Source organism: Drosophila subobscura, chromosome E (assembly GCF_008121235.1).
Source record: "Drosophila subobscura isolate 14011-0131.10 chromosome E, UCBerk_Dsub_1.0, whole genome shotgun sequence".
NCBI lineage: Eukaryota > Metazoa > Arthropoda > Insecta > Diptera > Drosophilidae > Drosophila > Drosophila subobscura.
Window position 1 is genome coordinate 17,788,596 of NC_048531.1, and position 23,181 is coordinate 17,811,776.

The 23,181-nt window shown below is 46.3% G+C and overlaps 2 protein-coding genes and 3 non-coding genes across 22 annotated transcripts in view; all 5 read left to right on the forward strand.

Moving 5' to 3' along the window:
* The window catches only part of LOC117891415 (AF4/FMR2 family member lilli), a 38,821-nt gene extending 15,651 nt beyond the window's left edge, over nucleotides 1–23,170 (forward strand). The window contains exons 2-18 of one of the 18 annotated variants that reach the window (XM_034796874.1): nucleotides 8,427–8,488; nucleotides 9,481–9,554; nucleotides 11,873–12,328; nucleotides 12,387–12,644; nucleotides 12,785–12,865; nucleotides 12,967–13,275; nucleotides 13,452–13,466; nucleotides 13,657–13,792; nucleotides 13,980–14,819; nucleotides 15,252–16,938; nucleotides 17,893–18,037; nucleotides 18,215–18,517; nucleotides 18,662–18,946; nucleotides 19,267–19,639; nucleotides 21,406–21,557; nucleotides 21,630–21,753; nucleotides 21,905–23,170. In XM_034796874.1, coding sequence (XP_034652765.1) covers nucleotides 9,534–9,554; nucleotides 11,873–12,328; nucleotides 12,387–12,644; nucleotides 12,785–12,865; nucleotides 12,967–13,275; nucleotides 13,452–13,466; nucleotides 13,657–13,792; nucleotides 13,980–14,819; nucleotides 15,252–16,938; nucleotides 17,893–18,037; nucleotides 18,215–18,517; nucleotides 18,662–18,946; nucleotides 19,267–19,639; nucleotides 21,406–21,557; nucleotides 21,630–21,752 — 5,184 coding nt within the window. In that variant the 5' untranslated portion in view covers nucleotides 8,427–8,488; nucleotides 9,481–9,533 and the 3' untranslated portion in view covers nucleotide 21,753; nucleotides 21,905–23,170. Of the gene's footprint in view, nucleotides 1–8,426; nucleotides 8,489–9,480; nucleotides 9,572–11,872; nucleotides 12,329–12,386; nucleotides 12,645–12,784; nucleotides 12,866–12,966; nucleotides 13,276–13,451; nucleotides 13,467–13,656; nucleotides 13,793–13,979; nucleotides 14,820–15,251; nucleotides 16,939–17,892; nucleotides 18,038–18,214; nucleotides 18,518–18,661; nucleotides 18,947–19,266; nucleotides 20,855–21,405; nucleotides 21,558–21,629; nucleotides 21,754–21,904 lie in introns of those variants that run through there. The other 17 variants (XM_034796863.1, XM_034796866.1, XM_034796864.1 and 14 more) reach the window with 17 other exon arrangements.
* Trnak-cuu lies at nucleotides 200–272 on the forward strand. Its single transcript has one exon. It is a non-coding gene; the product is annotated as a tRNA-Lys (tRNA).
* Trnak-cuu lies at nucleotides 557–629 on the forward strand. The gene has a single exon. It is a non-coding gene; the product is annotated as a tRNA-Lys (tRNA).
* On the forward strand, nucleotides 955–1,027 carry Trnak-cuu. The gene has a single exon. It is a non-coding gene; the product is annotated as a tRNA-Lys (tRNA).
* Nucleotides 2,804–3,741, forward strand: LOC117891426. The gene is made up of 3 exons (XM_034796897.1): nucleotides 2,804–3,121; nucleotides 3,184–3,360; nucleotides 3,430–3,741. Exons 1-3 carry the CDS (start codon nucleotides 2,882–2,884, stop codon nucleotides 3,607–3,609), a joined length of 597 nt encoding a protein of 198 aa, XP_034652788.1. The 5' UTR covers nucleotides 2,804–2,881; the 3' UTR covers nucleotides 3,610–3,741.
* Nucleotides 23,171–23,181: the final 11 nt, after the last annotated feature.

Consider the following 23,181-nt stretch of genomic DNA (forward strand, 5'->3'; position numbering starts at 1 on the left):
ATTAAATTATGCTCTAAACTGCCTTACTCTTTTGCTGTTAGTAATCATAGAAGCATGTCCATAAAATCACAGGAAAAATCTATGCTGGGAAAATTCTAAAAGCTATTTATAGAAATATGTACATATGTTTACTATAGATATATACTATATACATATATAAAATATTCCTTGTAGATAATTATTTTGACCCAAATTACATGCCCGGCTAGCTCAGTCGGTAGAGCATGAGACTCTTAATCTCAGGGTCGTGGGTTCGAGCCCCACGTTGGGCGACATTTTTTTGTACGATTTTTGAACAGATAAATTTTGGGATTAATAATCGCTAGTAAATATCTATCGATATTTGTTGATTAAATTATGCTCTAAACTGCCTTACTCTTTTGCTGTTAGTAATCATAGAAGCATGTCCATAAAATCACAGGAAAAATCTATGCTGGGAAAATTCTAAAAACTATTTATAGAAAAATGTACATATGTTTACTATAGATATATACTATATACATACATACATATACAATATATTCCTTGTAGATAATTATTTTGACCCAAATTACATGCCCGGCTAGCTCAGTCGGTAGAGCATGAGACTCTTAATCTCAGGGTCGTGGGTTCGAGCCCCACGTTGGGCGACATTTATTTTTTCTCATTTTTCTTTTGTTATATATTTTAATATATTTTATTTAAAGTGGAAATTAATTGCATCATTCCAATTAATTTGCCTAATATTGGGCTAATCAAATTCAAACGAGTAACCTGTTATTTTAAGACTATTTCACGCATATTTTATGAGTGCAAGGCTAGAGACTAGTTTTGGGTGCATGCAGATTATGCATTTAAGTTTTCAAACATCCCATTACAAATGTACATATGTATGTTTTTAATTATGTATATCATATGTACATATGTATGTAGCGTTCTTATCTTGGCAGCCATTTGGTTTCACCGTTCTCAGGTGCCCGGCTAGCTCAGTCGGTAGAGCATGAGACTCTTAATCTCAGGGTCGTGGGTTCGAGCCCCACGTTGGGCGCAACTTTTTTTGTCTCCTTTTCTTTTCCTTCTTATTTTAACTTTATTTCTTTCGAACGTTTTCCTAATTGTAGCCGGTGTGACCTTTGCCCTTAGGCTTAACCGTTCCAGCTTTTAAGTTTGCTATGGTATCTCGATTTCGTGTGGGTTTTAAGACGTTTTAAGAATAGAAATAGACACAGAGACACCCCTCCCGCATATACAAACACAAACGTAAGTAAACGTTTGTAGGTATAGAGACCAAAGCTAATGAGTTTTTATTTATGGCAGCATTCGCAGCTGACGCAATGTGTTGCCAGTTCTATGACAATGTATCGTGTACAGCTTTTCCTCTCTCGCCCTCCCCCTCACCCTTGCCGTTTCGCATTGTTTGCTAGTTGGAAAAAAAATGTCTAAAAGCCACATTCAAGGTTATGCCTCTCGACTGGAAATCGAAACGACAGTTCACAATGCACTCTGTGTGGCGTTGTGTTATGGTTAACAGGATGTGAGCAGGATGATGCCGTCAGGCTATGGCTATGGCTAACTAGTGCAAGGTTCTTCAGAGCGGAAAGAACAAAAGGAGCACCCACATATGAGTGCCTGGAAATGGAATTCTTTTAGTTCACATATTTGTATGTGCTCTACTGTAACAGTTATTGTAGGCACGTGCGAATAGTTGAGGCTCTCTTTGCTGCTGCTCAAGTGTAATGGGAGAGGGAGACATCGGCCCCCAGCCTCTCCCCTCTTTCCAATGCTTGCGCTTGCTTGCTCTCTCAGAGTGCAAATTAAGAGAGCAGCTTAAAGCACTCCTCAAACGAAGCTGCAAGCACAAATCAAACGGGGGTGGACAGTACATACTTAAGCTATCGCTTATTCCCATGCGCATCTGGCCACCTTAGCGAAGCTTCAATTACAGTTAAGTGAATGGTGAAGTGAAGTTCTCTCACAAATGTGTTGATGCATGCAGAGCCTCGCTTTGTCCTACTCCCACATACGCAGCCAAGGTAATCTGAGAAGAGAAAAGAAGGAAGAGAAGAAGGGAAGCCCCAAGTATGATGATAGCTGTATTAATTACTCTGCATTATTCCTTAAATTATATTGCGGCGTAAACACGACTTGCTGCTAGCTGCATGGTGACTGTATGCCATCTGTCTCTCTATCTGTCTGTTCTCTGTCTGTCTGCCCGTCGCTTAGGTTTGTCATCTCACATTTGACATGCTTGTGCTGTGTGCTGTGCATGGGGCTAAATCTGTAGAGATTCGAACTGTGGATATGACTGTGTGTTTGAGTGTTCTGCATGTTAAATTTCTGCTCCATCAACAACGAACGGGCAATCAAGGAGCAATTAATTTTAATGAATATGAAATTGCATTTTGCGATACACAAGCCGAGATATTGTTAGGGATTGTTTTTCGCTGTTGTTGCTTTTTTATGTATCATTGTTATTATTATTGTGGTGGGTGTGACACTGTCGTCTCGCCCAATTATGCAAAATAGTTTTGGGCTACATATTTGTATTATTCTCTTGTGTTTTTTTTTGTACAACAAAAAATTGAATTCAATCAGCCGCTCAAAGTCAAATGAAAGTTGAGCAAAGAGAGAGCTTGAGATTGGCAGTGTGGAGCGAGAGAGCAAAGACAAAGGAGAACAAAAAGCTCTAAGTTTCACCTATTTACAGTTATTTTTGTGATCATTTCGGATATCCACCGGCTGATGCATTTCCCTGTTGTTTCGCGTGTGGATTAGCGATGACATCTGGGATTATGTTTCTAGATTATGTTAGTTTAATCCGCCAATTAGCAGACTCTACTTCCGCTTACACAACTCCATAGAGGCTATATAAAGCGTAATAACAGTCCTCGCATCGCACAAAATGTGGAAAATATTATTTCTGATCCATGCGGGTCTGGCTGGTGTCTGGGCCACGGACTACGAACTGCTGCTCGAGGATCCCGATATATTTGCGAAATGCACCGAAGCACCCCCAGGGACAATATTCCTTCGTGACGCCATCAATTTCGATAAATTGAGTGTCGAACAGGAGCCCGACACTCTGCACATATCGGGCAATGCCACCACCACCTGGGATCTACAGCCCAACGATCGCATAGCCGTAATTTAGAGCAGCAAACCGATCGATCCACTAAGTTGTAAAGCCCTACCCAAAATTTCTAGGCCAGGTTCGCGCTGTTCCACTACCAGCGGGGCAACTGGGAGCCGACAGTCTTTTCCATGGCCACGCAGGACTTTTGCAGCATTATGTACGACAAGGATCAGTATTGGTACAAGTACTGGACGGTGCACATCACAAATCGCAATGAGGTAGAGCAGAATTGCATCAAAAACGCAGGTGTAAGTTTTGTCAGCCCCAGCAATTGGAATTTCCTTGCACTCGTCTCACGATTGTGCGCATTATTTCAGACCACGCTCATCCATGAGCCATTTGATCTGCGACTGATGCTGACGAACATACGGGGCGCCACCCTGCACGGACGCTATAAAACGGTCATCAGCTTTGAGGCATTCGATGAGAAAAATGCACCGCGCGGCCCGGGTGTTTGCTTCGAAATCAGAGGCGAGGCTGAAAAGTTGAAAAAGTGAAGAGGAAAAGCTGTAGGAATGGATGGAAATAAGAGCGGCTGTCGTGGGTTTATATTTTAAAGGGTTTCTTCCCTTAGTAAATGCAACTTTTAGCAACATTCTTCTATGCTATAAAGAACCAATTGCCAGGCATAAAACTTGAGTATTATTTATTTTGCAGCAGCAAGTCTGAGGGTTTACCTTTCGTGGCAGGCTCTTGGCAATTTCTATTGTGATTTCTTGTTCCGTTTTGTTTTGCTGCGGTTTGTGGCACGCGTTGGCTGTTACTTGCGTTCAAGTTGCGGTTGCCATATCGCTTGGCTGCATGTTGCAAGCTGCTTCTTTGGTTACAAACCCCCCACCACCCCGGGAGTCGAACTCGGAGTCAGCTCAGCGTCTTTTTGGGGTCACATTGTTAGAAGCGCGACATGCAAATGCAGCAAAACTTTGTCTGTCTGTCTGTCCGTCTGTCAGTTATTGAATTACTCCGTTGATTGGCAGTCGAGCCGAGTATCGATTGATGGATTCGCAACGGCTACAATCCAATCGATTGTCTGCCAACACAAAAGTACAAAAATTCGTTGCCCCCCTCCTCCTACAGGGAGCAGCAGCAGCACTTTCATTTCATATTCCTGCCGCTTAATTTTCTACTTTCTAAAGCTGAAGTTATATTTTTTGTAGGTGCAAATTAGCAGCGCACGACTTTTGCAGCTCCCCACCGCGCCGCTCCTCCTGCCAGCGAAATTATGGCCCCAAGCAAAATTTCATATATAGTACGTTGGATCTTAGAGAAAAATCAATCAGTGCAAAACTTCTTCACAGACTCTATGTTAGATTTTGCATAAGGAACCACTTTTTGCTGTTGCTGTTTCTGCTGTTTTTTTGTTAACCCAAAATGTGCTATGTAGGACGAGAGTCTGAACCCGTTTTTGGCCAACCCCAGTGCTCCGCCTCTTTGTAGACTCTGGGGGAATCTTTGGGGCATTATCAAACGGTGACAGCGAAACAGACACGGCAGCCAGCAACGAGCAACCAGCAGCAGCAGCAGCAACCAGAAATTGTTGCATGAATGAGGCTGTGAACCAGCTGAGAGAGGAGTCAGCTTCGTGTAGGTTGCTTTTGTAGGCTATTGGAAAGATCAAGAGTCTATAATGCTCCTCTGTGTGTGTGTGTGTGTGTGTGAACTTTTCCAGTTTTATTTTTTATTTTTTGTTGCTGTGAGAGTCTGCGACTGGCATAAATTGTGGGTTTTTAGGTGTCTCGCAAGCAGAGCCGAGCTGAGCGTCAGTTTGCCAAGATAAATGGATGCACATGCAAGAGGAGGAAGAGAGAGGCAGAGAGAGGGATAGGCATAGATACATTGCACTCATTGCTGGCTGCTACGTCCCACAGTTTCCTCTGCGAAAAACTGGAAAGTGTTTTGCACAGATTCGGTTATTCTTTTAACGTTAATAGAGTCAAACTATTCGAGAGTACATAAACCAAGCGGATGCTTCAGTTAAAGGGAGTTTGACCAACCTGCTACGATGCCTCTCCCCCCTTCACGCTTATCTGTGCGCTGCACTCATTCATAAGCGCAGTTGCGAGCTCTTGCGCTCTCTCCCTCTGAGCCAACGCCAACGCGTGCTTGGTGCTTGTGGCTGGGAGGGGCGGGGGGCTCTGGTCAATGTAATGACAGCTTTGCGTGTTTGGGTCCGCCAGTTGCCTGGTGGCTGGTGGCAATCTCCTTGGCCGTATGACAACCAAAATGTTCATTCATAAAAAGTTTGCTGGTGGCCCACGCAGACGGGGCAAAAGACGCTTATCAAGTTGTCGCTCGATGTTGGTTGCGCCACGCCATGCCACACACACACACCACAGTTGATAAATTATTTTGCAAAAAAACTACTACCAAAATCATTTGTGTGGGCTGCGATTTGAAGTCGAACTTTGTTTAATATTTTAGAAAAAATCCAGCTTAAAAGTTTATGGAAATTATTGATTTTTTCTGCCTTGAGCTGAAATATTGAATATTTGTTGTTGATTTAGTTCCGAGCCCACACACCCACGACATTCTTAATGAATCTTAACTTTGGTCTTGGAGAAATTTGATCTTGAATGAGTTTTTTAATGAACCCAAGTTTCTAGCAAGTTTGTGGCAAGTTTCTCTGCTTAATGATCTGAAATATGTATCACTTGGAATTGTGTATGTCTGCCATACGTTTCTGGTTGTAAACCACTTTTGGGGTTGGGTTAATTGCACGTTGAGACCGCTCCACATGTGGTCTGACATTTGAAAGGGAGCCGGAATCATGAAAATTGCACGCGAACGTGTGCCAAATATGGTTCATCTGTGAAGGAAGGGGAGGCCGAGGTGCACACATATGTACTTTGTACACATGTACATATATAAATATGAAGAGGAAGTACGAAGAACCAACAGCAACACTAATTCGGTTTTGTTTTATTGTGAAACTACAACATCTTTCATATAAATGTTGGATCACTCGATTTTTTTCCATGCACAGACAAAGAGAATTGTTCTCGTGTCCCCTTTCCTCTTCTCATTTGCTTAACCCATCGCTTTAATCGTTTTATTAAGAGAGTAAGATTTACGGGACTCGTTCAGAGAGGATCGTAAGAGCGAGATGGCGAACCTGGAGCTTCTTGGGGTGAGTGGATATGAGAGCAAAATTTGGCATAGGAAGAAGACTACTCAAAGGCCTCCAAGCAGCATGGAATTCCTAGCTGTACGAGAAAAAAGTGAACATGCATATGAATTCAAGCATTGACCTGACAAATACATACAAAATACATGTATACATACATATTTACATGTACATAATGCAGCGTACATATTATTGATTGTTAAAGTTCATTTTTTTCTTTTTTGTTTTCTCTTTCTCTTCTTGAGGGTGGCATATTTTGTACTTGCGAGCATTATTATTGTCCCCCGAAGTTCATTTAAATGTACATAGGCACAATAATTTTTGATTGTTTCTTTTATATTTTTTGTGTACTTTTATTGTTATTGCGGGGTTAAACGTAAAGCTTGCAGAAAATAGCCAAAAATCGATATCCGTTCCGTTTTGCTGTTTGTTTTGGCTTTTCCCGGTTTCACCTTTGTTGCTGCGGCCCGTTTCGACTTTTGGCCAGGTCCAATGCACTCACCGTCAGAGTTTTGTTTATGCAATTGCCCTGGCCTGGCCTGGCCCAGAGCCGGAGCTACATTTTGGGGCCTTTTTGCATTCAAATCGATTTTGCAATTGACATTTTGCTTGCTTTTATTTATATTTATTTCGTTTTACTTCATTTCGTGGTTGATTGCGCAAAAGCTGAAAGTGAAATGGAATTGCATTTGACATTTGCCTGATGGCTGATGGTTGGCTCTAGGAATGGTAATGGGAATGGGCATGCATGGGTCCATCCCATCGTCTTCTTCTGTGTTTTTATAGCGGGTGTCTCTTGGTCAGCAAACTGTCTCTTCCTCCTTTGGCCACTCACTTTCAATGTCATTTGTTGTGTAATTGAAACATTAAAATGCCCCAAAGGCAACAAGAAAACCCGTTTTCACTTTTTATTGACCATTTCGTGCCTCTTTTACTTGATATTAGGTATACATATCTGTCGATTCTGTCGCACACACACATAAAATCTTTAGTCGCCTTTTATGGCTTTTGTCGCTTAACAATTTTGCTGCCGTTCCGCCAGCCTTGGTCAGCAGCTGTTGTGGTTTTGACCAAATACGTAGCTGGAGAAGATTTTTTGCGAGCCAAACGGCTGTGAGCGACCCACAGTGCAGCATCCGTGGAGCGTTAAGCTTAAGCTCTCTCGCTCTCAAAGAAGCTTACGCTGAGGCACAAAAGAGAACGAAGGAGAATGTTGATGAGTCCGTCAGAGGGGTGGTGAAACGGATTAGGGAGTGTGGATCATGTGCTTTAACAGTAATTATGATACTCTTCATGAAAAGCTTATTATGTTATTCTACTTTTAAAAGGGAGTTGGAGAAGCACCACGCTCTAACACCTTTAATGTCATAAAAGCTTCCTTGAAATTTAGCTAAAGCTAAAGGGTAACCAGATGCAAGGGTACATAGCATTCGTAGCATGCAAATCACATCTATTTTTGTACCTCCCTTTTTCAGGATATTGAAACGAACAAAATGTAATTAGCAAACTCTGCTGGCAGGAAGATAATTCCATTAAAGAGTCCCCCGATGATATCCTGTGGTGTCGCACCATATGCTGACTGTCTCCCCAATTTGATTATATTATGCATCTCTCTCTCTCTCTCCCCCTCTGACTTACTAACTGCATTTGACTGTGTGTGTGTGTGTGTGGGTTCATCTATTCGTTGAACTTTGCATTTTTTATTCCGATGTTTTTTGTTTGTGAGCTTTATTCAGATTTAATGAAATGCACAGACAACAAAAGTCAAACTCAATTAGATTAAATCCGAGCGAAAAATCATGATGATGGAGAGATGTCAGCGCAGCTTGAACTTTGAACTTTTGTGCGAGATAATGGGATTTGAAATGTGCCAAAGGCGGACCCAAAATGGATCCCCATCGCATCTCTGGCATTGAGCTGTGTCCCAAATGGATGGCAGGGAAAACCTTTTTATGTAACACGTACGCCCGATTTGTCTTGATATGTCATCCGAAAGTAATTTCCACATAGATGACAAGTTTATTGCATTCCCTGGCTCGTCGGTCTTTGACTCTTCTTATTGATTTTTCCTTGACTTTTACTTGCCTTTAAGTCGGGGCACTTGCCGCATAAATATTTCATTGGGTTACGAGTTTACTTTGATTGTTTGATTGCCAACTAAAATACATCTCTCTCTCGTCTCTCTTGCAGAATACTTCTCCACTGTGGGACGATTTCGTGGCAAAGGCCAGCAAATTACACACATGCTTGAGGTGAGTAAAACTGATTTCCCCATGCGGGAAATCATTCTACGAAGGGGATTTCTACACCACCGAATGGAGGGAGAGCCAAACAAATTGCGATTGCAAAACTTTAGGAACGGGACCCGGAATAAATAAACAAATTTTTTATTTACCTCGATTTTTGCTTAGACGCCTTCCGATTTCCCAATAAACAAACGAAATGGCTTCAAAATACACACATAATGAATGAATGATATTCCAGTGAGATATTTGGATTTGCATTTGAGTCTGGACCCAGGCATATCTGGAGCCAATCTAAATCTGTTTAACGAATACCCCAAATGTACATACAAATGTACGCATAAATTTATGATTATTTCTGTGCTTATTGGTGGACCACCGACGCCGTCATCTTGCCGTATTTTGTTTATTTCATTTTCTCTCTCTGTTGCTTTTTTCCGTTTTTTATGCCTCAGACTTGGCCCAAATTCGATTTGGGGACGGACGGGGCAATGTCTGGGCACCGGTATATACAAAATGTACCTAAGTGTGCTCATAAGATATGCACACACATGCGGATTGCATTAATCATTACCTCAAATCATGTTGTCCGAGGTGTGGGGAACGTCAGTGTTTGCCAAAACTCGAGCCGCGTGGCTTGCCCATTGCGCTTGACACACTTAAACGGGGGAGGCTGTCGCCAGTCAGCAGCATAATTTGCTACCCTCGAAGAGGGTACACCTATTCAGCACTAGCAGTGCTTAGTGTAGAACCCCACTCTACAGTAATCTTCCAGGGGTACTTTCAAAGCTCAAACTGCCCGCACTCCAGCCATTCATTCTTCTCTTATTTGTGAGCAGACTGACTGCAGCTGTCTCTGTTCTCGGTTCATTTCTCTTAATGTCTCTCAATTGAAATGTCGCCCACGAACGTAGTTGAGAATATTTAATGCTTATTAGATTCTCCTTGCTTGTCACACTAGTAATAATGCTGTTATATTTATGTTTCTTATCTGCTTACAGGGCTGCCATACAGGCAATTGCCGCCTATTTGGATGCCTTCCAGAAGATAGCCGATGCGGCCACCAATTCCAGAGGTAAGTTTAAACAGTGGGTGGGGGATAATGGAGGATTTGTTGTCTGGTTTGGTTGCCCCCTGTAATTCTCGTTCTCACTCATTTGCTCATTATTCATGCGTCCGTTCGTCCGCCTCTCAGTCAGCGGCGGTCATCGATCTGATTTTTACACATTTCGCGCTAGCTACCCCCTTCCCATTGCCATTACCATTTCCCTTTCCACTTCCACAGCTTGTTTGTGTGTTGGTTGTTTGTTGTTGTTCTGCGTTCTGTCTGTGCTCACGCATTTCTTCTGGTTTTGCTATTTATATTTATTTATTGGCTACTCTACACGTCGTGCTCATCGAGTAGTAGGTAGGCCGTCCGCCCGATTATGCAATGCAAGGCCCGCGTCCGATGGATCACCTCAGCTAGCACAGGAGACGGAAAAACATACACACACACACACATGTGTTCACAGAAGCAGAGGATAGAGAGAGAGGGAGAGCTTTGATGATATGCTCTGCCCACCGGCAACGTCAGGCAGGGGAGCGGACCAAAGCAGACAGCATGTACAGCATGTATTTAGCACTACCTGCGATACCCTTACAGAAGGTGCCAAGATTATAAGCTGATGTTTGCAAAACCAGCTTCTAACTAAAGCTTTTTACGGATAAAATACATTATTTGGCTATGGCCATAGCTCAGTGTTCTAGCTCAGATAAATATATTCTAAATCGGCAGACTTTGTAGCGTAGCCACCATAGAAACGATCGAGCTGTTAGGGCATCAAAGCTTCGACTTTGCCTTACGTTGCTGCTTGCTGTTCTTGTTGACATTTCGCATTTGCTTTGCTTGAGTTACAGTTATACAGTTAGCTAGCAAATGCATTGGTCAGAGAGTGGAGTGGAGTGGAGTGCTGGTGGAATGAGGAAACGACAATGAGTTCTGGTCTGGACAGTGCAGAGAGAGAGAGAGTGCCAGAGAGTAAGCGTGCAAACGTTACAGATAACAACAACAACATCACAGGCAGGGTACAGTAGTGGCTCAGAAATTAGCAGGCTTTTAGTTTCGGCGAGGAGTGTGTCCAATTACCAAATAAATCAGCGTGTCTTCAAGAGTAAATAAATAGAAAATAATAATTGAAGGTGTGAATAAATATTTCGAATACTTTTAGCAGTTAGAGAGATTTACCAACTTGTTTAGCAATTAATTAAAATAAGAATTCCTCTGATTTCCTATATACCTCATACAAAATACCGATAGATGAATATCTACAGTGCCGTCCGTTAAATGTTTCAATTTATCTATCACTCGGTGCAAATGCTCATCGATGGCTACCATAAAAGACCAGCTAAAACCCAGATTGGAATTCCCATTTACACACGCTATACAATCTGTTAGCAGCCAGACTTAACTTTTTCAATCATCTGCAGCTGGCGGGTGTGTAGCGCCCATGCATTAGCATATATTGATCCACTCCTGCCTGCCTGCCGCAGACAGGGGCGTATGTACAGTGCGCCCTTTTGACCTGCTAAGTGCATATCCCCGTAATTCATGTTAGCCATTAGCCACCACCTTTCCAGCTTTGGCAAACGAGTGCTTGGCACTTGCTAAATGGTTTCATTAGTTTTAGTGGTTAGTGCCGGGCTTAGTTAAAGGAAGGCACAGCTCGGTCAAGCAGCGGCACAAGTGTCAATTGTCCTTTTTTCTTGTCCTAGCAGGAGGGTGTAACTCGATGCTTTGCACACATGGCAACCAACCCCGTGGTTACACGGTGAAAAAAAGAGAAGACTTTGCTGTCTGGCAAAAGTCCTTAAGAGATTTTGTGTTTCGCATTCAATTAAGTGGGATTTGGAGCAAGTGCTGCATGGCAGAGGCACAGACAGTTGAAGGCAAGTCAAAGCAGAATCAATAAGCTGTCGAAAGATAATTACCTTTTGCCAGAGAGGTTAATGCTATGAAGGAGAGACTGGGGATTCGAATGGGAATGTGTCGTAGATAATCGGGAACGGGTGTCATTCGTTTTGTGATATGCAAAGGCAGCAGCAGTAGCAGGCGGAGTGGCAGTGGCAGCAGCCCGTTGCTTTGACCAGTTTTCCTGCCTCCATCCATGGCATAATGGGCACACACGAAGACGGGGCAGACTGCTGCCCGAATCGTGCCACATGCAAAGTCAGTTGCGCCTCCAAATTGAAGCGACAGCCAGCCCATGGCGTGCGGCAAACATTTCCGCTGCGGCCCGAGAGCAGCATCGTTCCTCATTGCTCCCAATGCTCCATTTATGTTCCCCTTCAGTAATTTAATATATATAAAAAAAAAACATTAAATAATTCCTGATTTCCTTTTGCGTTTTGCAGGTGCCTCCAAAGGAAATTGGCACCGCCCTGACGCGCGTTTGTCTGCGCCACAAGGCGGTGGAGACGCGCCTGAAGACCTTCACCAGCGCCATTATGGATTGTCTGGTGCAGCCGCTGCAGGATAAGATCGAGGACTGGAAGCGCACCGTGGCCACCATCGACAAGGATCATGCCAAAGAGTATAAGCGCTGCCGCAGCGAGCTGAAGAAGCGCTCCAGCGACACGCTGCGGCTGCAGAAGAAGGCGCGCAAGGGTCAAACCGATGGCCTGCAGTCGCTGATGGACTCCCACATGCAGGACGTAACGCTGCGCCGCGCCGAGCTGGAGGAGGTCGAGAAGCGTTCACTGCGCGCGGCCATGGTGGAGGAGCGACTGCGTTACTGCAGCTTTGTGCACATGCTGCAGCCGGTGGTGCACGAGGAGTGCGAAGTGATGTCCGAGTTGGGGCATTTGCAGGTGGGTTTTTATCAGATTCTCCCACTCGAAACTCTCATCTAAACTCTGACTTTAACAGGAGGCCATGCAGTCCATTGCTTTGGTCACCAAGGAGCCGAGTGTGCTGCCGCAAGCCTCCGAGGAGCTCATACACGATGCCAAGGCCAGCATTAATCTGTACCCAGAGTCCCCCGGCGGTGGTTCCGGCTCACAGGGCGGCGGCTGCTCCAACTCCTTGGGCTCCAGAAAGAGCTCCGTGTGCTCCATTAGCAGCATGAATAGCAGCGGCTCCAGCAACTCGCCGGGACATCATCACTATCCACGCTCCCTGTCGCAGGTGAAGTTCTTGCTCCTCCTCCGCTTTAGCTTCAGCATTTCCCCCACCCATTGCCTTTATGTTGTGTCCCTGCATTTTCCTTTGGTTATTTTTCATCAACGTTTTCTTTTGTTCGTTTCGTTTTCCGTTTTTACTTTTAGTTTGTAACGCCCGCAATACGCTTGAAACCTGGTGAATCCAGTGATAGTGGCTTTTGCTCATCGCCAGCTCTAACAACACAGGTTTTCATTTCGTTTCTAATTATAATTTTTGTCGTCTTTGGATTTATGTGTTTTAGTTCTATGCCCCAAGCCATTTGCTCATGGATTTCCCCTCTTTTTAGGCCTCCAATGCAACGAATCAAACGGCAAATGTCTCCACTTGGCCGCCACATTCCCAGGACGCGGTGGACACACTGCCACCCACGGCCGATCGACCGCACACCATTTCCACGGCCTACGAGAAGGGTCATCAGCGTCCACCGTTGACAGTCTACACGTTCCAGAACCCAGAGACCATACACGAGTCCGGCAGCGGCAGCATCAACAATGGCTCGGTGGCCTCATCCAATGGACAGCCAGCATCGGGCCAGAGCACGCCGGCCACACAGAAGTCACCAGCGGCCTCGTTGAGTCGTCCGCCATTGCCAGTTGTAAGTATGGGGAGGTCCGGCAGGGCTGCTGTCCGGGAGTGTGTCCGCCTGGAAGAGATTCAGCATGAAAAGTGGGGAAAATCTGTGTGGATCTCGGGGGAATTTTTACTCTTTTTGTGGTACATTCTATTAAGTATTTTTCTCATTCTGTTTGGGGTTTACCAAACCGCGCATAGAAGCCGGCACATGTGGTGAGTAAACGAAGGCGAGAAACCGAGCCGAAACCCAACGTAGAACCCAAAATGCGCGCTCATTTTGCATGCGCCTCGAAACCCAGCCAGAACTTAGACTCCAAATGTCGCTTCATCACGAAATAAATCCTAGAAAATTAAAGCTGAGATCTGTGCCCATAGTAACTCCTTCAATGTCTACCCCTTGCAGCGCTGCTCATCGCTGGAGCGTCCGTTGTCCGCGCAGAGCAATCATCGCCAGGGCGGTGGCAGCGGCGGCGGCGGCGGTGGCGTTGGACTGCTGCAGCGTCAGTGCCCCTCACCGATACCAGCTCATATCACGAAAGGTAAGAAGGGTTTCCCCTGTCTCTCTCTCTCTCCCTCTTGCTTTTTTGTGAGTGTTTTGTTGCACGCTTAATCCCATGAGTCTCTTACTAATCAAATGTGTTGTGACACTCTCTACTCCCGCTGCTCCTCCTGCCATCACGCATGTCCTTTGCTAACTACATCAAACACCACCACCACAACCCACAGAGCTGTCCGCAGCACATCATGCACAGCAGCAACAGCAGCAGCAGCAGCAGCTCCAACAGCAGCAGAGTCCGCCCACCTACGTTAACATGTCCGAACTGGCCAACATGGCGGCCTTGAAGCTCACTAACCACCAGCAACAGCAGCAGCAGCAGCAGCAGCAACAGAAGCCAGCGCCACTGCAGCAGCAGAGTTCCATTGATTCGATCTGCTCGCAGCATTCCAACGACTCCTCGGGCTCACATCAGCTGCTCCAGCAGCAGCAGCAGCAACAGCAAACGCCTCTTGCTGCCCAGCACCTTGCCAGCACACGCTCCCATTCCATATCCTCGACGGCATCGTCGCTGCACTCGCATCCATCGATCGATTCGACGGTCGCTTGCGGCTCCCTTGTGGGCCAGCATACACACAGCACCAGCACCAATACGAACACCACCTCGCCGTCCAGTGGCTGCTCCACGCCACAGAACCATTACTCGCCACTGTTAACCAACTCACCCACATCCACTGCCGCAGGTACGCCCAGCGGCAGCAGCATTAGCACCGGCACCGGCACCGGTCTGGGCTTTGTCTATCAAGTCAGCTCACCCACGCCGCCAACCAGCGAGGTGCAGCAGGTGCTGAAGATCACTGAGCAGCAGCAGCAGCAGGCACAGCAGGCGGCCGAGGACACAGACGAGCGTTCGCGTGCCTCTGTGCTGCAAAAGGCTTCCATGTTCGAGAAGCAAGCGGCAGCTGTGGCCGCAGCAGCGGGCAGTGTGTCGCCACCAGTGCCGCTTACGGCTGCAGCCCCATCGACAGTTGTGGCACCCAAACGATCCGAGGCCGAGCAACAGGAAATGGGTAAGTGGAAATCGTTGAATCGATCGTTCATTGATCATGTGTCCATTCAGAGCACTCTTCAGAGCACCCTAGACCCCAGCTCCGTCTCCCGAATCAATCTGATCCCCACCGATTTGTAGTCCCTCCTGGCAATTTGTTCGATTTGTTGTTTATTTTTATAGCCAACCAAAATGTGAATATAATTTTAACCCAACCTTCTTTTTTCTCTCTCTTTATTTTTATGTTTTTTTTTTAATCCCAAATCGTCCACCAACTCTCTCTCTGTCTCTCGCTGTCTCTCTCTCTGTCACACACTTCTACTCTTCATATTATCCACCTTATCCGATAATTCATCTGTAAATGAACCACCAAAATGCACCACAAACAAACCAAACAACAAATGAAAACCACCAAACTGAAACACCACCAACAAAAAAACCAACAAATAATTAGACAAATCTTTCGAAGACTCAATCCAAGCATTAAATAATTTAATTGGCGAACTAGACTCGTTCCAACGTGAGATCGATGAGGGCAAGGGCAAGCAGAACAGCAGCAGCAGCAGCAACACCAACAGCAACAACAACCTGACAACAACGAGTAGCAGCAGCAGCAGCGAGAACAACAACATGCTGCCCACGTGCATCACCAGCATCACGAGCACCTCCAACATCGAGCTGTGCGGCATCAGCAATCAGACAAACTCCAGCGGCTGTGGCACAGACATTTCGGACACCACCTCGGAGGAGCTCGCCGGCGAGACGGAACCCACGCGGCGAGAGCGAGAGCTGCTGGGCGCCAGCGATTCGGAGCTGAGTCGCTGCTATGTGAGCGAGACGAGTTCGCTGACCGGCGGCCTCACCGCAGGCGGCTACGAGAATCCCACATTCGCTCACTTTGTGGCGAGTGCGAGCCGCGACGATCCCTACAACGGGGGCTCGGGCAGCGAGGGCCGCTCGCTGTATGCGCCCGCGTCCGTGTGCGTGTCCGCGGACAGCATCTCGCTGGCCGCCTCCGACAGCATTTGCCTGTCGGGCCAGCCGCGGCACGCCTACGTGGACACCTGCAGTGACAGCGGCAGCGCCGTCGTGGTGATCTACGACCATCAGATACCCAACACGCCGGACATTGAGTTTGTCAAGCAGAACTCGGAGATTGTGCTGCTGCGCACCAAGGACCCTCAGGTGCAGTCACAGCTGCAGCTGCACGAGCTGCGGGAGTTGCAGCAGTTGCCCTCGAACCTCCTAGCCGGATCCCCGGACTCGCCGGACTCCTCGGGCAGTGGGAAGACGCCCGCGTCGGCAACAGCAACTGTGGCGCCCGCCAAGCAGCGACTCTCCTCGTTTCGCGCCTCCAGCGAGCAGCAGCTACAGCTGCTCGGACGCGGCAGTCCACAAAGAGGTAAAGCAAAACAGCAGCAGTCGACCCAGCAGCAGCAGCAACAGCAGCAGCAGCAGCCGGCACAGGGTACAACAGTCAGTGATAGCGATAGCCAGGCAACAGTAGAGCCTCCTGTGATGCGGCGACAGCTGCCCCCAAAGCCCAACAGCCTCAGCCTGAGCCTTTTCAATGGTGCGGCTGCAGGTGCGGTTGGGGCTGCGGTTCAGCCTCCCAGTGTAGCCGACAAGCCATTGATACCCCGCAAGTCAGACTTTAAGGCTGATTTAGATGCCAAAATACGCAAGCAGAAGCAGAAGATTCAACAGCAATTATTGCAGCAGCAGCAGCAGCAAGAGCAACAGCAGCAGCCGCAACAACACTCACCACAGTCGCCCCCAAACCGAAACTGTAATGTCACTAATAGCCCAGCGGCTGGCATTGTTATTGCATCCGCATCAGAATACCAAAACCATAATCATAGTATGCCAAGCCAAAAGATGCCGCCAACAGCAGCAACTCCATCTGCATTAACATCATTGTCAGCTCGCGGCTCATCATCATCATCATTATTACCATCAACTGCATCTGCATCCACATCGATATCATCAAGTGCTCCTGCTACGCTCCTGCCCGTTACGCCGCCACCACCACCACCACCCGCCCATCCATATGTGTGCTCCCCAGCCAATACGAATTCCATTGCCAATGCCAATGCCAGTCTCAAGCCGTGCATTACGCCCCGGCCGGCCTCGCTGTCGGGTTCGTTTTTCGATTTTTTGATTTCTTTGGTTTTGGATTTTCTGCGTTTATTTTCCAAATACAAATTTTTGGTTCTTCAATTGCTTTCTCACACACACTGGGGCTTTGGTTTCTAATTGTTGTACTATGTTTATCTTTATCTTAAGTTCCTTTAATTTGCGTCATTTGCAACTGGAATTGGCTTACCTTACACCCTACACACCATGATCGTATCATCACTTCACACAGATCCACACATAAACTGTTAAGTAAACTCTGCACGAAACTGCCACTAACTCTGCCAATTGCTTGAACATTAAACCGATATTGAATCGTTGCTTGAACATTAAACCCTTACTGAATCGTTCCTGGAACATAAACCAATACCGAATCGATGTTTAATCCGTTACTGAAGCGTTGCTTTAACATTAATTTCTTACTGACTCGCTCCTTAAACGTGCCATACCGAAATTCACACCACTGAGGATGGAATTCATGTGTAAAAAAGTTTTCTAATCACCGCTTAAAGCGCTTTGGGGATCTGTTTCTCACACACACTCGCTCGTATTTGCGTCGGTCTCTTTCTCTCTCTCTTTACTCATTCCACACACAGCTGTGAGCCGCTCGATCCAACGGGAATTTATTTACAAGGCGACGGACGTCTTCACCACAGGGGGGGAGTTCTTTATCTCTATCCCTTTCTAGCGCTTGTCTCTCTGCGCGTGGTGAATAGCGGAGAACGTCACCTTGTGAGCAAATGCACCTTCGATTGAGCTTTCTCTCTCTCATTCTCTCTCTCTCGTATTAGATGGTGTCCTGTGTTTGTGTGTGTGCCAAGTGTATAAATCGAATTACTGTACATACAAATAATAATAATAAATATTGTAACTGTAATTAACAGCAAGAACATCAGCTAATGAATATTCCGCCAAAGTGATGCAATTTTGATGGCTAATAAAAATCTTTAAACATTCACAGGAGGAGGAGGTGCAGGAGGAGGAGGAGCAGGTGGCAGCTCAACGCGCATCGCACGTCGTTCGTCCATCAATCAGGCAAAGCCACCGCCGCCAGTGCGACGCAGCTCCTCGGTGACGCCCAGCCCGAATGCAGCAGCAGTGGGGGTAAGTGTGTGTGGACCGAAGCTTAGATTAATGGCTCTCCATTTAAATTAAGTTAGTCTAAGTTCAGGTTAAGTTAGTGTTTAAGCTGCAGCGGAGAGTTTTTTCTTGTTTCTTGTTTGGTTTTTGTTGCTTTTCTTTCTTTAATTTATGATTTAATTTAATGCAAACAACAAACAGCACGCGACGCAACAGCAGCAGCAGCAGCATAACCCACAGCTAAGCTGCTCCAGCGAGCATCTACCACCGCCGCCCGCCTTTATGCTGGAGTCCATGTCCAGCTGCACACCACCAGCCGCGGCCTCGGCCATGCCCAACTCCGCGCTGAAGGTGTCCGAGACGGTGCGCGCTCTGGCAGCCATGCGGCATCAGCCAGCGTCGCCGGGCACGCTGCGCAGGATACAGCAGCAGCAGCAGCAACAGCAACAGCAGCAACATTTGCAACAGCAACATTTGCAGCAGCAACATCAACCCCTACTGCAGGTGTGTGCACGAGTCTTCGTCGGGGATTGTTCGACACTCAGCTCTTAGCGCTCGTTTTGGTTTAACTTTTAATTTATTTTTCATTTTCAATATTTGCATTTGCCTTTGCCCTGAACTGCACACTCTACCCACCCCCACCTAAAGTCCGTGCACAACTCACCCATGAATGAAGACCTAAGCTATGAGGCCTACTATGACTCGTATATGGATCTGCAGGCGTATGCTCATGCCTTGGCCAATGGCCAACAGCAGCAGCAAATGCCAGCACGCTTTAATCAACAGCAGCAGCAGCAGCAGCAGCAGCAGCAGCAGCAATATTACTACTCACAGCAGCAGCAACATGTGCCACAGAAGCCACCAACGCCGCCTGTGTACCATGCACCACCAGCGCCAGCGCCAGCGCCAGCACCAGCACCAGCAGCGGATGCCGTAAGTGGAGCCAAAAGCGTTGGGCGTTGATGTCTACTAACCAACGACTGACTAACCAGCAGCAGCGCCACATCCTGGACTAATTGCTTGACTAATTTCAACATTCATTTTTGCATTAGCCGCTAGTCCAGCCCTAGCCCCCCACCCATCCAGCTTAGTTGTAATGCAATCTAGTTTAGAGTGTAACTCACCCTCAACACTTGAGCTCAGCTTGCGCTGAAAACTCTTTTTAATTTGTGGCTTTTATTTGACTCTTTTTTCTTCGCATACGAACACCACGAACACCATGAACTTGCATCCCGCACACGCATCTCGCACAGACGTTCCGCACCTCATCACCAGCCGCAGGAGGAGGCGGCGGCGGTGGCGGTGGCATCTATGCCCAGCCCAAGCTGGTCAACAACATGTCCAGCTTTCGCACGAGCAGCCCCAGTCCCAACGGACATGGACATGGGCATGCGCACCCACTGCCACCGACACAGCCCAAGGCGAATCCGAATCTAATTGCACAGCTCAATGCGAGAATCAACAGCAAGCAGCAGCAGCACCAGCAACACCAGCACCAGCAGCAGCAACATGTCAACGAGGGCATCTATGGCAATCAGCAGCAGCCAGGAGGAGGCGAGTCCATCTACACGCGCAGCGGCCTGTCCATGTCCCAACAGCAGCCGCAACAGCAGCAAAACTATGACGGTAAATCAGAGCACCAACAGCAGCAGCAGCAGCATAGAATTTACGCTAGTTACGGCACCTCATCGTCAAATCCATCAACAGCTGCCGCTTTGGCCAGCAACAGCATTCAGGCAGCATCCATTCTAACATCAGCCACCTCATTCAATGCATTGCCGCACTTTCCTCTGTCTTCATCCACATCATCGTTGCTCTCCAAAGTCAGTTCATTCTCAAATTCCACAGCAGCCGCAGCAGCGGCATCTGCCTCGGCAGCTGTGGCCTCACACTATCAGCCGCCACAAGCGCCGTTGGCAGCCGCAGCTAGCAGCAAAGATTTTGGCAACTATTCAAGTTCGTTTAATAAAAATTCAGCAGCAGCTGCCACAAGCTCGAACATGCGACAGGCACAACAGCAACAGCAGCAGCAGCAGCAGTACCAACAGCAGCAGCAGCAACATTATACGTGTCCGCCTCCGCTGGAGGATCCACCACCGCCGCCCATTTACAGTGCCGGAGCATCGGCCACAATGCCCAAGAAGCTGGCACGCCCCCATGCGGCACAGAGTGCGGCAGCCGCACAGCTGAGCGCCTATGCGGCAGGCTCGGCAACGGCAACGCTGCCCAAGAATATGATGCAGCAGCAGCAACGTTTGCAGCAGCAGCAGCAGCAGCTACAACAGCAACAGCAATATCAACAGCCTCTAGGCATGGGCAATGGAAATGGTCATGCGAATCAGCGTCCGCAGTTGCCGCTACCCCAGCAGCAGAAGCTGCGAGCTGCACAGCAGCAACATTTGGTCGAGCAGCAGCAGCAGCAACGACAGCCACCCATACCGTCACGGCACTCGAGTGTGCAGCAAAAGATATTCGTGTCAACGAATCCATTCATACAAACGACAGCCGTCAAGTTTCATTCGCCCTCAGCATCGCCCACTTGCGGCTCGCCTGTAACTGGAGCTGGGTCGGGCTCTGGAGCCGCGGCTAGTATTTATGCCACAACGGCGCGTGGCAGTCATCACCAGCAGCAGCAGCAGCAACTGCAGCAGCAGCAGCAGTACCAGCAGCAACTGCAACAGCAACAACATTATTATCGCGATGCTGCTGCTGGCAACAGCAATGGCGGCGCTGCATACTACAATCACAACAATGCCCATGGCCATGGCCATGCCAATTCGAATGCCCATGCCCACGCCCACGCCCACGCCCACATGTCCCATGCCCAGGCACATCATCCAAGTAAGAGCGCGAGCCTGGAGTTACATTTGAATTTGAATTTGATTTGGCTTTTGTTTATGATTTGATTTGAGCGCTGAATTTTGATCGATTTTTGTTTGTGTTTTGTTTGCTGATTTCGCTGCTCCTCGACTACTTGGAACAATTATAAATTACACTTTTTGTTATTTAATCCTAAGTTAGCGCATGCTGGCCTTTGCCTCTCTGTTTGTGTATTTATATTTTGGTTTTGCGTTGAGTTTGTGTCAAGTGTTGGATACACAGGCGGGAAAATCCAGGGAGCTCAGTGAAAAATCAACTTTCATTTCAACTTTCCGTCTCATCAATCATCACCTTTTGTCAAGCACTTGCAGGCAGAATTTTCGAACAGCAGTTGTTGAGTTTTTTGATTTGCATTTTGCCATTTTGCCATTTACCATTTTTCAATTGCAAATATTAAAAACTTTAACCACAAACAGCAACAACAACCATGCGTCGCACACACACTCACTGATCGTTCCATCTTTTGCTTACAATTTTTGTTTTATCCAACTGCAACCTGCATATTCATATAGACTATGCCACAAGCACAAATATCGAAAAGACTGGCAGCATACGGGCCAAGACCAAGGCCGAATTTCTCGAGAATCTCAATGCGAAATTGGCCAAGCAGGGCATGTCCGGCCGTGCATTTGCCGTGCGAAATCTCATCAATAGCAAAGCGCTGGTAAGTAGTGCCACAACAACAGCAAAAGCAACTCCAGCAAAAATATTTCTAAAACGATCCGTGCCAAATCAGATGTATCAGAATCCACAAAATCTATCGCGACCCAGTGCACAATATCGTAGACCACCCACCTATCCCAACAGCACCACAACCACTGGCACACCCACTGGCACCACTTGTGACGATCAGTGCTAAGGTATTTAGTTACGATCCTCGTTATGTTGCAGTCTACTACTAAGCCAGCTGGCAGCTAATCCACTCAGTGCCTAGTTCTACCCATTAACCAACGCGCTACGTTCCAAGTTTTCATCATAAAAACATTCTTATAATCCTGTTTGATCTTCCAGCCGGATCCACGCATTTGTCACGAGTCGCTGATGGATCAAATAAAACGCGGAGCACCCTTGAAGCGTAATCAGAAGATCAACGATCGCAGCGCTCCTAAAATACATTAAAAATTAATCGTTAGTCGTTAAGCAAAACTAATATTATTTATTACTATGATTAACATATGAAATAATCAGAAGAAAACGGAGGGAGGCCCAGTGGCCTGCTCGATTGCAGGCTACTCTGCAGAGTTTTGGTTTGAAACTGAAAGCTCGTCACACACACATATGATTACGTTACACACTATCAACTATAAACTCTAAAGTATAAACAATACATATAATGAAAGATATTTAGCCACACACTTGAAACTAATCAAATAACAATACATAACTGATTTTTCCATCTACCCAAAAAGCGGGAAATTCTTTATGCTTTTTTCGACAAAACAAAAAGTGGAAGACAGTTGGTTAGACTTTTCATCGTTTATTTATAATTCAAACTCGAATTTAACTTTAATATAACATTTACCTATTATGTTTATGTCTTTATCATAATTTCCTTTGTTTATGTACATACCATATATATCGTATATCTGATTATGATTTGAAGAAACAATCACTGGAAACACTAATCTGACGCCTAAATAAATGGAATATATTCTTACTTAGCTGTTTTGAGTTTGTATTTATTTCCAACTGCTTGTCAATTGGCATGGGTCTGAGCATATTTAACAAAACAATTTATACAACAAATATATACACTACCGTTTAGGTCGTAGCTCTTAGATATAATATTGATATATGTACTTGAAATCCCACTGCAACTTGTACTGCGTTTAATCGTAAGAAATTGAACTTGCTTTTCACTTATCCATACAAAAGCCAATTACTGCCAAGTGGAGAGTGGAAAAAATCGTTCCCAATCTGTCGCTCCATATCAAACTTAACATTTTCCATTGGACTGATTCTTGTACTGTCATTTAAAATGCATAGCCAGCCGCTTAGACTACTAGAGGCTGCAGTTTCCCACTGTAAGATGTATAATAGAAACACAAATATCATTTACGTTCATATCAGACACAAATCGGCAGAAGCATATTTCGGTTTTAACTCAAGACATTTACTACCCAGAAACTATGGAAAACTTTTTACTAGATACCCAAAAGATCACTCTAACATCTGCTCTAGCTCGTAGACTTTTTAAATATTTACAAAATATTTTGTATATACGCTTTTTAAGGCTTCACCAATCGATCCATGGATAATTGGCATTAAACTCGTAACCAACAAACAAA